General features: G+C 37.0%; 1 protein-coding gene across 2 annotated transcripts; it reads left to right on the top strand.

Moving 5' to 3' along the window:
- The first annotated feature begins 8,152 nt into the window (after positions 1–8,152).
- Positions 8,153–13,586, top strand: LOC148878666 (auxin-responsive protein IAA12-like). 2 transcript variants are annotated; one of them, XM_088958280.1, is made up of 5 exons: positions 8,153–8,938; positions 10,050–10,384; positions 10,621–10,759; positions 12,939–13,000; positions 13,152–13,586. In XM_088958280.1, exons 1-5 carry the CDS (start codon positions 8,547–8,549, stop codon positions 13,220–13,222), a joined length of 999 nt encoding a protein of 332 aa, XP_088814406.1. In that variant the 5' UTR covers positions 8,153–8,546; the 3' UTR covers positions 13,223–13,586. The 2 variants fall into 2 exon arrangements, with proteins under 2 accessions (XP_088814406.1, XP_088814398.1); XM_088958272.1 differs by having other exon boundaries at positions 8,320–8,938; positions 10,047–10,384.
- The last annotated feature ends 3,432 nt before the right edge of the window (positions 13,587–17,018 follow it).

The raw sequence follows: 17,018 nt of genomic DNA, 5'->3' as shown, positions 1-17,018 counted from the left end.
TAGTTAGGTAATAAAATGTTTAAAATAGAAACTAATACAAAAAAAATTACAAAAATATAGAAAAAATTAGACACATTTATGATATTTTTATTAATTAAATTTAAAAAATAAACGTAATAAACAATAATTATTTTTATTGATAATGAAAATGAAATACATAATTTAGAACTGACCAAAAATGAAATATAAAAATTAATAATAAATAATTCAACTTTTGGGTTAAATGTGTTAACCTTTAATGTCATAAATAAATAATAAAAATTAATAAAATATAAAAATATAAAATACATAAATTTTATAAAAACATTTAGGTACATGTATAATATTATATATTTATCATATTAAACAAAAAGCAAGTGTGACATCAAAATTATTTTTGCATACCAAAAAATGTAGAAAATTTTGAACATGTCTATAATTTTATATTTACACTATACGAATATGATTGGAACTTTCTTTTAACTAAAATACTCATTTTTAATTTAGTCTCTATTTAATTGTAAGGTTTAATTTGTAAATTGAACTACTAGTTTTTACCATATTCAACTTTCTCTATTTAAATATTATAAGTTTTTTTTTTTTATAAATAAACAAAAAAAAAATAAACTAAAAAGATAAGGGAGAATGACAGTTCAGCCCAGGATCGGAATTTTTAGGCCCAAAGTATAGTTGGGGTGGGTGTCAGCTCGGAATTGAAGCCAATTCACGGGCGGACATTGGTGTGCAAAGTGGGGGTTTTTGACAATTTGAATGTTTGTAGCTCTACAGTGGAAATAAAAAATCTGCAATGGGTTTGTCCGTACTCCAAAAAGATAAAACATTACAAATAAAAAGTAAAGATATACTTGTCAATAATATTTTAAACTTAACAATTCGATCTAATTATCACATATTTAGATGAATATTTATATAATCAAATTTGGATTTTACAATCCGCATACAATTAATAATAAAAAAACTAAAAACTAAAAATAGATAAAATTTTAAAAAATTAAAAACATTATTAATATCATTTTCATCATCTAAACTTCTGCATGCAAATCACATACACACTTATTAAAAAAAAACTTAACATCCCTAAATTTAATTATACAATATAACTATTCTCTCCATCATTAATAAACGGAAGTGGAGAGCATAGAAAAAATCCAAATCAAATGAATGAATAAATAAATAATAAATGTTTTTCTCTTGCTGCTTCATGTGAATCGTGACCGACGAGGAGGGAAGAACAAACAAAACATCAATGAATACACGTGGAAAGCATTCTTACAGCATTGGGATAGATGGAGGAACAAGCATTAATCACCAAATTTATGGCAGCAGACCCGAACTATTGTGGATAATGAAATTACATCACCTTACTCAACGTGGATTTGGCATCTACCGTCCCAGGGAGCAAACGTTCTTTCAACTTCTTGTTTGACAAATACCACCGAGGGCCCACCAAACGTGCAAAATCAATCCAACCAGTGATTGATTGATTGAACTTCATTCGTTGTAACTGTCCAACGTACGTGTACACCTGTGCTATCACCTACAACCCTACTGCCTATATATACAGACGTAGAGTACATTAAGTTTAGTACATCCAGACCTGGTTTTTCCAATTCAGGACTCTCGACCGTAGATTCTACGCAAAAATTGTGAACATGACCACATCACATCATCTCCACAGTGACTAAATTAGCTACCTAGTGGCATCCATTAAATTGGAATCTTGTGTTCATCGTGGTGAGGTAGATGATGACGGATGACATGACGTATCATATGACGTCTGTGATCTATCAAGATGATGGATTCTAATCTGGCGGTTGTTGATGTTCCATCACCGAAAATGGGTGATGGTTCGATGCACAGAATGGGGTATTCAAGCATCCTAAGGAGTAAGGAGGCGTGGAAACATGTAATCATTCCAACGTATCTACTGCTTCAGAGACCTAATTATGAGGAATATCCACTTGAGCGGGCCCCACTCAAGAGGGAGCGGTGGCGCTGTCCCCATGGCGCAGAACAGCGCCGTACGCCATTCAGAGAGAGAGAGAGACTGAGCCATCACGGACTCCAAAGCGCGGTCTTAACTCCGGACTCCAAACGCTCCCTCAAATGAAAACCTCTCCGTCTCTGGCTCTCTCCTTTTATGAATCTTTTTTTTTCCCTCAACCGCCGAGCTGTCTCGGGCCAAACCACCGTGACCGGTGGTCCCCACCCTTTGCTTTGCCCGCATCTGCCGCGTAGCCGGTCGGCCTACTTGGCCCCCCAGCCCCATTGTGTCGAGCCACGTGACTTTGGGTTCCACCTTGTCGGCCTGTCGCGCCTATGTTGGACAGTTAGGTGGGTCCCGGGAGAAAAAAAAGGAAAAAATTAAAAAGGCCAGAATCTCAAATCACGGTAATTTCAAATTCCCGCGATATTGTTATGGCAAATGCTACTTTTGTGAATTGTGATCAACAAGTCTGTTAGGTATTAATTACCGGGTTGGGGGTTATGATCAAAGGCAGCTTCTAGATGATCATGACACATAATGGGTTATTTAGATAATTGGATATTCTAATTAAAAAGTCTGAATTACTTCCGCGATTAGGGAATAAGTTATTCAGTTCTTGGTATTTTAAAATCCTCGTAGGCCGCAGTTAATTTGTCAGGGTGAAATTGGATTTGAATTCCATGTCAGCCTGGATTCCTTGGAAAAGTGAAATGACTAGCTTCCAATTCACTTGAGTTTTATATTTGATTTTACTGATGTAACATTTACTTTTGTTTTGAAAAGTAAAATCATATATATTGACAAACACTAAATTTACCGTACCAAGTTGGGAGAATAGACCCGAAATGATGGAATCAAGATATTCATTGAATCAACAACAAGAATTTGCTGCTAAATCCAAACACAATCTTAGAATACAACCCTAGACAACCTCTGGTCTGGTATATAGGATGGGGACCCTTCAATTAACACTAGCTGTTGAGCTTTCAATCCTTTAATTTATAAATTCTTGAGGAAAAAGCACTATTCTCAACCAGGGGTGTCAATTGGACCGGATTTGGTCCAATTCAGTCCAATCCAATGCGAGTCTATTACAAATGGACCTGGTCCAATCCAGTTCAATGAATATTTTGTTCCACTTTGGATCTGTCCAGAGACTGTTCAGTTTGTTCAAATTCCAGTTAATTTAGATTGGTTTCAACTAAAACCTGGTCCATTGACAACTATATTCTTATATTCCACCAATGGACCAGATATTAGCTCAATCCAATATACATTCATTATGGACAGACCGGGTTCAACCCAATATGTCATATTGGTCTATCCAATTCGTCCAAATTCAATGTCTTATTGGTCCGTCCAATCCATTCGAATGGACTTTGATTTGGATGGAGTCCAACCCAAAACCAGTCCATTAACACCCTTATTCTCAACATGTAGAGCCTTCTTGGCTGACAATTAGGCTACTATGTGGGAAGTTCTTGGTTCACCAAGATGCTTGGTAATTTGTCCATTAAATCCATCCTTGGTAACAAATATTACAACTTTATAATCTGATCTAGATCAAGTCTCATCCTCAATTATTTATGTGAAATAAGATGGTAATTTGAATTTAGAGTTGTGTTGTTGGTTTGGTTGCCAACCTGTCAACTTCAATACATGTTGGCCAGTTAATTATAGAAGTTTCTATTTCTATAGTACTATAATAGTCGGGTCTACCAGTTAGTAGAGGTCAGTTGGGACTGAGTATAGAGTAGGATGCAAACAAAAGCTTTGGACGGTTGCATGTTGGGAATATTTCTTATACATATATGCTAAATTCATGGAAGATGTTTCCAATATACGACTAGATTCTTATACTTGCAGAGTGTGTGCAAACTTTTTGCATGTAGAAAATTCCATCATTTCACATATCATAGAGCTTGCGGTTCCATCAGTTCTACAGGAAAAAAAGAATCGGCTGTCTAGCTTGTGATGTCCACAGGTATTTCCCCTGTAATGACAAGTTAGTTAATATGAACGTCATGCAATGGACCTAGTGTTGGAAGTGTGGCTGTATGGACTAATGTGTCACATGGAGCAAATTGGATTTCCTACCCACACTTTATCCGCCTTGAATTACAGCCATTCATTACCATCTTGTATTGTGGGATATGCGGCTTTAGTGTATTATGGGTGAGGTGTGAGTAGGAAATATGGGTTCCATAGGGGAGCGCCTTCGAACTGCCTGACCCCATGTCTCTGCTTTGGGAGGAGTAATGTCCGATGACTATTTCAATTACCAGATCATCGAGATGGTTACTCGGCGTCCCTCTAAACTGTGGGCTCTTTGTGGTAAGATTAATGGACCTCACTTGCACCCTAACATGGGATCCTGCCATTTCTTGGCCAATTTGACCAGGCTTACATGTCTCATTTCTTCTTCTATATATGGCTTCCTCCTTCTTCAATCGATTTTAATTTTTAAGCTCCAGCTGGTTTTAGGGTGTCATTTTCCAACTAGGACCCGAAAACGGGACCAACTAGGTCCATTGCCAGGACGAAAACAGTCAAGGGTGTAATGCTCGTCTCAAGAAGCAATTGCTAAGTGGTACGATTTGATATCTTTTAGGTTCTCAACTTTCTAAGACAGGGTTTTCTGGTTTTTTCCTCCATTAAAAGCAGACAAGCCACAAAACAAAAGCAAAGCAAAGATTAAAATATATTTTATTATATGGAAAGACACGGCCTTTATACTTTAAGTAACATTTCCATTAAAGTTAGAGACACTTAAATCCCCCAAAGATTCGATGCTTTACAAGCACCTATTTTTTTATTAAAATTATTCTACCTTTTTTTTTTTTTTGTATATATGATTTGATTAAACAGCACATGAGACATGACAATCCAGTTTTGGCACATAGAAATCATGTAAGCTGACATTTTTATGCATCCCTTTTACAAATTTTGGTAAGAAAATTTCTTCATTTTTCTGTTTCTCTTATTTTCTATCAAATCAAACATAGCCTTAAAGCGTGATGGAGTTTTTTTGGCAATTATATTTTCTTTCACCCTCCAAAAAGAAGGAAAAAAGCATTTTCTATGAATTAATTTCTCCTTATTACTTTTCCATGGTTTGGCAGGCCTACCAAAAATAATACAAGTATTTTTCAACCCTCAGCTTCCTTGGATGCTACCTCAAGTAGGTTGCTTTTTCTTTAATTTATTGGGTTTTGTCTCCATTTTTCCAAGGCAATACGAAATGCACTTTGTGGACCACTTTGGTTTAGCTCAACTAGATAGGAGGTCCATTCTTCTCTTTAGGGATATTTTAATTTGGTTCACTATTAATTACTAAATGTTTGGAGAAGGTTTAACAACTTAGACTGTGTTAACACTGATCAAGCATTAGGTTATTGGGAGTTGGCATGATTAGAAATTGTAAGACCAAAGCAATTTCAGTTCTTGGCAGCCAAAACCCTTTTCTAAGATTGATTTAGGGATATTCCCCTCAACAATTGAGGCGATGTTTCCTGTCCTATTTTCTCATAATTTCCATCATAATTTCATTTGTATTGCTTTTCTGCAGTACAGCCTTGTAGTTTGCACAATAAATTATCATTGCATTGGAGGAATATTACTGGCTGACAGAATCCCTTGATATGGGGATTTTGCTCTAGCTCTTTTAACATATAGAGATAAACCCAAGATCAAATAAACTATGAACAACATATTGCTTTGTGGGTCATTCTCAACTATTCTTCCTATCCCCCATAAACTTATCAGATCAGATATTGATTCTGCAACTTAACATCAAAATATCTGCTCCATTATCTGATGTACAGATAAAGTTGTCACTAAGCAAATTTATTAAATGTTAATAAAGTATTGGCAACAAAAAAAAGGTTGATGGCCTAAATAGCAGTTGGATAGCAAGTTGAATCAGAAACACAACAACCAAGAAGGAAGACATGGAATTAATGTCCCATGCTGAATTGCTAATTAAGGGAGCTGTGGTCCTTTTTATGTTTTGATAGATGTCAAGCAGGAAAAAAAAAGCAACAGTTGGATGACCCATAAATTTACCAGAGTTCAATGGTCGATGCTGATGTTGAGCAAGTGAATCTCATGTCTCCCTTTGTTTGATGGATTAAAAAAAGGCAACAATGCTGATCAGGACTGGGGTCTGTGTCAGTGTTCAATTCTGATGTATCTATTAGTCTTATCAAACATAAGTTTTTTTTTTTTTTTTTCTTGTAGTTTGGGAGGGATTTCAATAATACATTCTTGATAAATGAATGAATGAACTGCTGAAATGCAGATTATAAAATATTATATATGATATGAACAATCCTTTTGGAACATTATGACTGCAGGTCATCTTTCTTAGGAAGGTGTGTTTAGTGGCATAGGAGTCTCACATGAATTGACATTCATATAGCTTAGCTAGCTTGTGATGGTCAGATTGCACCTCCTTGGATTCATCTATATCAACTTTTTCTTAATCCCTACTATTGGGACTATTGGGTTTGATCCAACATTCATCTATATCAAATGATCCCAATAGTCCAGTGATTAGATATACCTAATATGAAGACTATTTCTACTGATTGGATGTCTGAATCACCCAAGTGGGCTAGTGTTTGGTATAGATTAAGGATTGCAAATTATAAGAATGTAAATCACTTAGTGTTGATTTTCTTCTTACAATTCCACACAAGCTATTATTGGTCGGTAGCCTGCATCCATTTTTGGCCTGCATCTATTCATCTATTCATCTAGTTGGTTCCATAGTGAATTGCTTTCTTAATTTGCTTTCCTTGTTTGCAGTGCAATTTTATTTGTATTAGTACAAATGCATTGGAGACTGGGAATGCAAATGAGAACAGTGCATATGAAATATATTCTAATTGAGCTGGTAGACTGTAATTAATTACTACACTTACTTGCATAGGGCTTTCTATGTAGAACAATTAGTTTCATTTCATGCTTGATACATATGTACTATGTTGAGTTTTGATCCTTTTAAGATCTTACAGTCACAATTAGTGGGTCTGGTAAGGAAAATGAAAAACAAATAAAAAAAAAAGTATAATCCCTAGTGTTGAAATTTTCCTTAAAGAATTCTTCCAGTTAGTTCCCACTCTCCTAGTATGAGCCCTCACTCTTTAGTACTCTTTATCTTTCATAAGTTCAACCGAATCTTCATGGTTAGTGCTCCTTATTCTATTTTTTTTTTTTTTTTTTCCTTTGAAAGACTGAAACAAGAGTGTGTCACAGTGGAGAAGGAAGTGCAATTTTGACTTTCTTTTGTTTAAAGTTTTACTTTGGTTTGTTTTATAGTTAGTGTAAATGAAGTAACATAAAACCTAGAAGGAAGCAAAAAGAATCTTGAAACAAAAGTGAACCAAAAATTGCAGTCTTCCCATTTGCATTCCCAACCATTTGTAGTAGGGCAAACAAAATTGCATTGGAAACAAACAAATTAGGGTTGGTTGATTTATTTTCTCTTCTAGTTAATCACATAAAAAGCACACAACCTTGAAAATGCGTTCTATTATTTAAGAAAAAAAGGATTTGAATTGGTTTTGATTCGGATTGGGCATTTTACCATTATTCATTACAAAATTTACATTGATGCAAATAAATGGGCTCAACGTAAATTCTAATTTACATTTGCTTTAGGTAATTAGGTTTGGCTTTGTCTTGTTTGCATATGAGAAGTAGAAAAGGAAGTAAACTATGTGGTCACTAACTCCCTATTTTACATTTTCTTTCTACATAAATGAGAATGGAGGCATGAAAAAGATTATTTATTTGGGAGGAGCAAGGTCCTAAGCAAATGAGGTGGTCGCCACTTTTATATGAGAGTAAAGGTAGAATAAAATTTTCATCAATCTTTTAGAAGCAATATTTGAACTGAAAATGGGATAAAATATGCAAATTTTACACAGAAGAGTGAAAATCAAAGAATGCAAAACTGAACCGAGTAGAAAATTTGTATCCAGTTTAGATTTGCACCGCAAACAAACATTGCGTCAAGGGTTGGTTGACGGCGTCGGGTCAAGTCTTAATTTTGTAATTCTTTGCTCAATGATTATCATTATCAGTAATCACTTAAAATTTACCTAAGCTTGATAGTTAATTAACCACCAAGAAAATCAGATACCGAAAAGGCAAAAAGACTGGAGAAATTGGAGAGAGAGAGAGAGAGATGACGGGTAGACACGAACCAAACGGTCGAGAAGCTGATAATAATGTACCCCAACACCGGACACATGGGACCCACCATCATCACTACCTCCACCACACAACCTACCTTTCTAATGCTTGCTGTCCAATACAGACCCCTCCCCCGCCCCCCGAATACATTCTTTCCGCCCTCTCATCTCTTTCCCTGTCTCCTCCCTCTTCCATTTTCGCCTCTCTTTAAGCCTTAACCCCCCCTTAAACCTCTCAAATCTCTCTCTCTCTCTCGGAAGACTTGCATAAACATTTTTTTTTCTCTTGACATCTTCCTCTTCTTTCTCAGTATCTCGGTTAGCATCTAAGTGCTGTTTTGTTATCAGAGAAAGTTTTAATGGACGGTGCTATGGGTCTGTTAGGTGGTGGTGGTGGAGGAGGTTCGTCGGGCGGCTCGACGGATGGGTCGATGTCGACGGTGTCGAAGGCGGAGGTGGTGGAGCAGGACTATGTGGGGTTGATGTCTGAGGTGTCTTCTTACCCAGCTGAGGCTGAGCTTGAGTTGGGTCTTGGGTTGAGCCTTGGTGTTGCAATGAAAGCTAAGCCTTGTGCCTGGAGGGAGTATGGTAGGATCTTGACCGCTAAGGATTTCCCTTCTGTGGTTTCTCGTGGTTCTTCTGCTTCTTCCTCTTCTTCTTCTGGTAGAGGTACTTCTACGACTGCTATTACTGGAACCAAGAGAACTGCTGATACTGTTGCTCAGGATGTTGGGCATGCTAATGGTGCTAGGTAAGACATGAACATATAGAAATTTAGGCCTTTGACTTTCCCCATGTTAATGTATTCTTAGTTTTCTATGTTTTGGATTTCTGGCTATGGTATCTCATGATTTGACCCTGTTTCTCTGATGTGTTTAATGCTTTATATTATCAGTTGTAAATGGATTAGTGATTTGGTTTCATGATGTGAATGGGATTCTATTTCATCATTTTGTGTATTTTCTACCTTGTCTTTCCTTGGCAGGCTATTCGTTTTCCTTGTTTTTGATTTTTTCCTCCCTTTTCCCTGTGAAGTTCTATTCTTTTATTGAGGTTAATAGATTTGGATCAGAGATCGTGGTATTGTTTCATGAGTTGACTTTTCTTTATGTTTCCTTGATTTTCTATTAGTAGTTATCAACGGATTGGTGATTTAATTTCATTGTATGAATGAAATTTTACTTCCTCATTTTGGGTTTTCTCTACTTTTTCCTTTTTCTTCGGCAGGGTAAGGTGTTTGTTTTCTTATTCTTTTCTTCCTTGTTTTAGTTTGTTTTTATTCCCTTTTTCCGTGAGGTTTTATTATCTTTTATCGAGGTTAGTGGATTTTGATCAGAGATTGCAGTCATTTTACATGATTTTCCTTGATGGGGTTCTCGAGTTCTGATTGTTAGTTATGAATCGATATTAGTTATTTGGTTTGATGATTTGAGTGGGGTTTATTTCCTCGTTTTGGGTGCTGTTTAGCTTCTCCCCTCTCCCAGTAATTGCTGGTGTGGTTATTCCCTTTATTTTCATCTTTATTTTTATTCATTCTTTTGTATATATTTTATTTATTCTCTTTTCCCAGGCGAAAATTGGTGAACCTTAATTGGGTTGAAATGATTATGATAGATTAAGGTAGATAAGTTTCTGCTTCTTTGTTTTGCACTCACTCCTTCAGTCTTTCTAAGTTTGTGCCTAGGATACTATTATTTTTGCTGTTTATTTAGTACCATTTCAATCCCTGATTTGCGTTGTCATATCTTGTTCTCGAATTTTATGCTTTTAGTGAGGATTGGTGTTTGACAATCTGCAATTTTTGGTTGGTCTTAGTTTTCATCTATGTAATTTTTTTTTTCTTTTTTTCCATTTGGAAGCAGTCAGGTTGTTGGGTGGCCACCCATAAGGGCTTATAGGATCAACAGCTTGGCTAGCCAGGTGAAGGCATCCACCGCTGAAGAAGATGATCATTCCATATTTGGGAATGATAAAAACAAGAATTCTGCCAAAAAGGATACTAACAATAGTAACAACAAGAACAATAGCAACATTCAGGAGAAAGGGTGTCGGAGGAGTTCCCTATTTGTGAAGGTGAATATGGATGGAGTACCAATTGGGAGAAAGGTGGATCTGAATGCTCATTCCTGCTATGAGTCACTTGCACAAACATTGGAGGATATGTTCCATAGACCCACCACAACTGTTAATGCTAATCGTGAGTTCTCATGCATTTCTTCTTTGTTCTTTGATTATAGAAATGACTGGTGGACCAAGGATTTAATTCTTTTGGGCACTATCAGCACATGAATTATCTTGCTCAGTCACCTGATTTCTTTTATTTATATTTATGCATCTTGGTGCGGATTGTGTGATTTACTGACTGGTCATCAGTTGGTGTTCTGATGCTGCTTTATTCATATATGGCTATTGTAATGTGTTTTGTATAATTAGGTTCAAGTGGAGAAAAGGAACACAACTTGATGGTAGAAGCAGCAAAATCCTCCAGACTGTTGGATGGTTCATCTGAGTTTGTGCTGACTTATGAAGACAAGGAAGGTGATTGGATGCTTGTCGGAGATGTTCCTTGGGGGTATGTGTCCCTTTCATTCAGTTCATGACAAACACTCTGTACAGTAGACACCACATGACATTTGTAGCGGTTTAGGACATTATGTGCCTTGCACTGATAGTGGTGTATTTAGGGGTAATCATGGGCTCGGACTGCTTGTCCAGGCTTAGGCATTTACATCTATTATAAGGGTCATAGCCCATGGAATGGCATAACAGTATTCATGTAGCTGACCCCGCATAGTTGAGATAAGTTTCGATGATGGTGATGATGTTTGCTTAATGTAGTACAAAATATTACATTTAATATTATAACGCATATTATATGTATCATGTTACAATATTTATACATATAATTTTTTGGAATAAGGTAAGGTAATTTATTCAACACAGAAAATGAGAACTAATACAACAAAACCCAGACCAATAAGATGTAATATAATATATAATACGTGCACATTTATAATCCGGGCAGTCTTAAAGTGTCAGACCCAGGCCTGAACTGCAAGTTACCTGGCCACATGCAGGCTCAAGTTGGGCCTGGGCACAAAGCCTAGGCCCAAGCCTGGAAATTTGCAGGCCAGGTTAGAAATGATCATCCCTAGTTTGGATTAGGGTGGATACAGAATGGGGAATAAATTAGTAGCCCAATTGTGAACAGTTCCTATATCCTGCTGCTGGGTTCAAAAAATGTTGTTCAGAGTCCAGATACTTGTGGAATTGTATGCACTAATCTGCGGTTTCTGGATGCATTTTGATTGTCTTCACCTGCAAATTTCAGCCTAATCCAAATACAGTCTTATGGTTTTTAGTATGGTGGTACTGTTAGATTTTATTTTATAGACTACAACATTTTTGTTTATTTTGCATATTTAATACCTGTCACGCCCCATTGTCTACAATACCTTAAGATCTGCCTTTATCTTGCTTATCTTCAAAAAATCCGGCTTTGTTTTCACATAACATCCTTTCAGTTTATCAATAAAATTTAGAAATATGCACCTTTAAACAATCAGATAAACACAAAGGGATCCTTATAAATAAATAATTGCTTGGGGGGATTAAAAAAAAATGCAAATGATGTAGCATGATGTATGAAAATTATGATAGCATGGAGAAAATAATGCCATACATTGTCCTCAGGCCCCTGTTGCTGACTGTAGATAAATAATTACGGGCATTCATATGTATATGGTTACAAAATCAAGTTATTTTTTTTTTTATTTCATTGGATGGGTGAAGAAATTCTTTTTAGAAGATAAAAATCAAGGAGAAAGAGTACATAAAGGGGATGAGACCATAAAAACTTAAATGGTCAAGAATCTGTTATTGCCACCTAAACTTTAGGAGAAATATGACAAGAAATCCCATAACCTGAAACCTGGTCGTGTTGACTCCCAATGTATTTTCATTGCTTAGGCTTGTATGGTCCTCCATATGAGGACCTCCATCCCTTCTGGCTTCTGCCCACTCTCTCACTTGGTTCTCAAACCAGAGGAGGAAGGGTGGGCAGAAGGTACCACATGCCCTCTGTCCCGCACATCTATCCAGAAGCAAGTGTAGTTCACCACTTCTATTGAATGTTCCCATCTCTTGGCAAAGGTCATGTGAATGTGCAGTTATGCTTATTGTTAATTCCTATCTCCAAGTTATCAGCTAGCAAATTGGTTACTCTTTATATGGTATTCACTCTAGTAGCCAATGCTTTAATCTTTCTGATGTGATGTTGAAGCAGCCAAGCTACATTCTTGTCCACCCAGTGAACCACCTGAACCACCTCCCCTCTACCTCCACCTTAGAGCCAAGAGAATGCATCAATATCAGGCCTTATATAAGGACAGAATCTCCTCTGATAGAATGCCCTCTAGTGGGACTTAAGTTAACCATAATGTCTCCTTCATGGTCTCTAAACAACCCTCCAACTGAATGCCCTGGATTACCTGGATAATATGGCCAAAGTTAACCTTATTTACTCCTAGGGAAGTGGTTAACCACTATTTTGGAATCCAGGGGACTCATCTATATACATAAAACCCCCATCATATAGGGAATCCAATTAGTAAATTTTAGAATCATAGTAAGGTGAAAAAATAGAAGGGTAGATGATATATATCACCAATTTCACGTTTTACTTTTCTATTGACACGGTTAACTAATACTCCATTATTGCCATGTATATGACTGTTATGTTTTGTGTCCAGGATGTTTCTAAACACTGTGAAGAGGCTTAGAATCATGAGGACCTCCGAGGCCAATGGACTTGGTGTGTAGATATCATATCAACCTTGAGTGCACATTTTATTGTTAAGATTTACTTTTTTTCTTTTTTTCTGAAGATAGGAGTTACGAGTTAGCTTCTTTTTCTTTGTTTTTTTTTTTTTTTTGAAAATAAGAGTTAGCTGTTGCTTTTGCAGCTCCAAGGTTTCAAGAAAGGGATCAGAGACAAACCCCAGCTCCAAGGCTTCGAGGCTCCAAGCCCATCTAGCAGTCATTTCAATTATCTTGGTAAACCCCAGTAACATGGAGAAAAACCCACAATTAAAAGTAAAAATCAAAAAGAAAAAAATAGCTCAGTAAAGATCAGTCAGCTGCCATCACTTGCTTGCCTTGTCTCTTTTTACCCGTTCTCTGTGAATTATAGCTTTTTTTTTTTTTTTTTTGTTGTAAGGCATATTTGTCTTAGGTTTCGCATATCTTATGTAGTGTCTTTGTTATACATACACACTTGGCTGAATGCTGCTTTCTCATACTGTAAATATGCGACTGCTTGATTTCAAGGTTTTGAATTTAATTCAACCCGAGTGTATTCAGCATTTCCTTGTTATGAAAAAAGTTTGCATAGCTTCTAATGCTTGGGATTTCCATTGTCTTGTGTGTTTTTATGTTATATTACATGGTTCTGACTGGAGAAAGATGAGCTACCCACTACTATCAGAGTCACCATTCTTTATTTACATTTTCTTGTTGGTCAAAGGAAATAGATATGGCTAATTGTAGGAAAAAAAGCACAGACGCCATATCAGAGTGAGGAAACTAGTGTGAACTGAAATAGATGATACAACAGTGGGAGTTAAGTCGTTTTGTTTGGGTTTTGTAGTATATATATAACCACTTTTGATGGTTTAAAGAGACTCCCAAGGGTCCTGTGAAACCACTGAACAGTGCAGCAACCCATGTACTGAGTTGGATTGTGGAACTTGAAGGAGCTACCAAGTACAGCTCCAGCTGTGACATCAATGCTTTTGTCCTCTGGCAGAGTGGCACTAGCTTCTTCAAGACCCATTCGTTCGTGTATTCTTGGTTGGACTTTGCTGCTTTACTGTAGCTGTGGGTCTGTGACCATGGATCGATCAATTTTTATGATCTGTTAGCCTTTGTATGAAAGTAGACTGACCCTTTTTAATTGCACTAGTGTCCCCTTTGTCAGGATCCAGGGCCTGCAATTTTTTAAGAAAATTCACTAGGTCAGGATTCAGAGCCTGCAACTTCTGATTCTGGGTTTTTTTCATGGTCTGGGTTTGATTGTTTCGGCGTACAAATCTCATCAGTTGATATGAGAACTTGAGAAGAAATATATCTTGATTGTACGACCACTGAATGCTGGGCCCAGCTCCTCGCAGTTTGCAGGTTGGTCAATTTCTAAATTAGGAACTTGAGCATTGTCAGTATTGATGAAGAAGCTCCTGAAGTCTGCAGAAAAAAAAAAGATCAATTCTAGTGCTTGACTCCTTTGGTCCCCGCCAACGGTTTCTTGTCCTCTGATATAATTTTCCTTTTACTGGCGCATGGCTTTCATTGCTGGCAGGGAAACCCAAACCCAGAAATAAAGGTCTCCTTGAACTTTTCATGCTTCACTTTAAACGAAGGGACAAGTTTTGTTTGGTACCTTCCCATCTACTCGTTTCATTGATGAAAGTTGAAAGCAGCCCACCATCAAAATTTCACTCTTTTTATATATTTATGCATGACCTTAGGTAGAACAATTATCATTCAAAATGGGACCAGCACCATCACAGTGGAAAACATGATAGGTACCATTTGTTTGGGGACATCTTCTGCAACTCTGAAGCTTCTTTTGACGGGAAATCTTAACTCCGTTTAAGAGAAGCATGCCTTGGAATATTTTCAAATTTCAATCTTTGACTGCCTACGCTTCTCATCATCACTTTTCTTTTCTGTTCTTTTCTTTCTTTTTATTGATCTGAACCGATATTATATTAAGCTAAGCAACTGACTATTATTACAAAGTCTTAACTTCTTTTTGAAGGCTACAAAGTCTTTATTTCTAAAAGATGTGCGTGGTGTGACTCTCCGGTCTTTGGAAATGTTTCATGTTCTTCTGAAAGATGTGGGTTTCTCTCCAGTTTGGGGCTTCTTTCTTTTGAATTGCTTAGACTTGGAAGCATGATCGCCTGGAGTCAGATTCGAGGATGACATGTTAGTAGGGATGTCAATCGACTGAGTTTGGGTTGGCCCTGTGCAAATCAAAATCAATTTGAACGGGTTGCACAGACCAATAAGACATTGAATTGGAGCAGTCCAAACTTAATGGACCAAAGTATTTATTGGATTGAATTGGATTTGGTCCTTATGTAATGGATTTATATTGGACTGGGTCAGACTGGATAGTCCAGACTTTGAATTGGATCAGTCCAGAATGGTCCAAAGTATTCATTGGATTGGATTGGACCTGGTCCATCTGTAATGGACTCATACTGGGTTGAGTTGGACTAAAATCCAGTCTATTGACAGCCTTACGTGATGGTGTCCTTGCCTCCAGGCTTGTTCCAGTCCTTGTGTGATTGGCCATAGTTCTGCAATCTCAATGGTGGTGGTAGTGTGGTACCCACCTGAATTGAGAATAGGGGTGCCAATTGGACTGGATTTGGTCCAATCCGATTCAGTTCAATGTGAGCCCATTACAAATAGACCTGGTCCATTCCAGTCCAATGAATGTTCTGGACAATTTTGGACCAGTCCAGAGACACCTATGTTCTTATCTTCTACCAATGGACTAGATATTGGCTCAATCTAATATAAATTCATTATGGATGGACCAGGTCCAATCCAATATGTCATATTGGTCCATCCAGTCCATCCAAATTCAATGTCTTATTGGTCCATCCAATCCGTCCAAATGGATTCTGATTTAGACAGAGTCCAACCCAAAACTGATCCATTGACACCCCTAATTGAGAATCGGCCTACCATTGTCCAATGACCTTGATTATCTCGCAACAGTCCTGCACCTGTTTTCTGTTTTCCCTGGGTTTCCTTTGCTAGTTCCATCAGCATTGACTTTGATCCATCCCTCGGGGGCACATTCCCATTGTATGGCTTTCCAATATGTGTATATTCCTTTTAATGTCCGAATCCATATTAGCTCTTTCATATAAATGATTCATAGCACGGATTCTAGAAGCTAACCAAGTATTGGGACATCATTGGCCAGCTTCTCATCATCACTTCCATGACTAATACAGAGTTATTGGATCCTTGGTTTAATATATAAATCAACTGGCAAATTGGGTTAATCAAGCGAGTAACATTCTTCATCTACTTGTGAATTCAAGGACCCAATATTTTTCTCATGAACTAAACCTAAACCTGTATTATCAATAACAAGCTCATTAATCTAACAAATGAACCTTGTATATTGGAAACCAATGTCCAAAACCAATGGACAATGGTTTATGTGATAAACCCTCATAAACCATTTGTAGGTTCATCCAGTAATCTATATGGAATGTTTGATTGGGGTAGCCTACATCTCAGATGGGGAATAAACCCTCATAAACCATTTGTAGGTTCAATCTATATGGAATGCTTGATTGGGGTAGCCTACATCTCAGATGGGGAATAAATAAAGTTTTGGCTCATCATGAGAAACCCTGTTGATTTACTTAGGATAGTTCATAGCTGACCCTCCTGTTCTTTTGGGCCAGTAGCTAAACAGTTTGGTGTAATAACAAGCTCAGTGTGCAAGCTCTGCAACTTACCCACACAATGCAAGATACATGGAGTGCTATGGTCCATAATATATTTCACCCTCTGATTTGAAAAGGGAAACACATGTTCATAGTCCATTTTAGGAACTTATATCCAAAATAATCAATTTAGCCATTTAAACCTGATATATTATTATTACTCTACTGTGTCTCTTAGCATATTTGGTAACTATCCACACAGCCAAACTATTTAATGATCAATTTTTCTACAATTGATATCCAGTAGTCGAGATGGTCACTTGGGGATAAAATCTATGGAACCTCGGGCTCTCT

Source organism: Nelumbo lutea, chromosome 1 (assembly GCF_056320005.1).
Source record: "Nelumbo lutea isolate HS-2025 chromosome 1, American lotus-T2T, whole genome shotgun sequence".
Lineage (NCBI taxonomy): Eukaryota > Viridiplantae > Streptophyta > Magnoliopsida > Proteales > Nelumbonaceae > Nelumbo > Nelumbo lutea.
This window is presented reverse-complemented; position numbering and strand designations above follow the sequence as displayed.

Coding starts and splice junctions, on each gene's coding strand:
- LOC148878666 (XM_088958272.1), top strand. CDS start 8,547: ATGGACGGTGCTATGGGTCTGTTAGGTGGTGGTGGTGGAGGAGGTTCG. Junction 8,939..10,046: donor GGGCATGCTAATGGTGCTAG/GTAAGACATGAA, acceptor TCCATTTGGAAG/CAGTCAGGTTGTTGGGTGGC. Junction 10,385..10,620: donor CACAACTGTTAATGCTAATC/GTGAGTTCTCAT, acceptor TTGTATAATTAG/GTTCAAGTGGAGAAAAGGAA.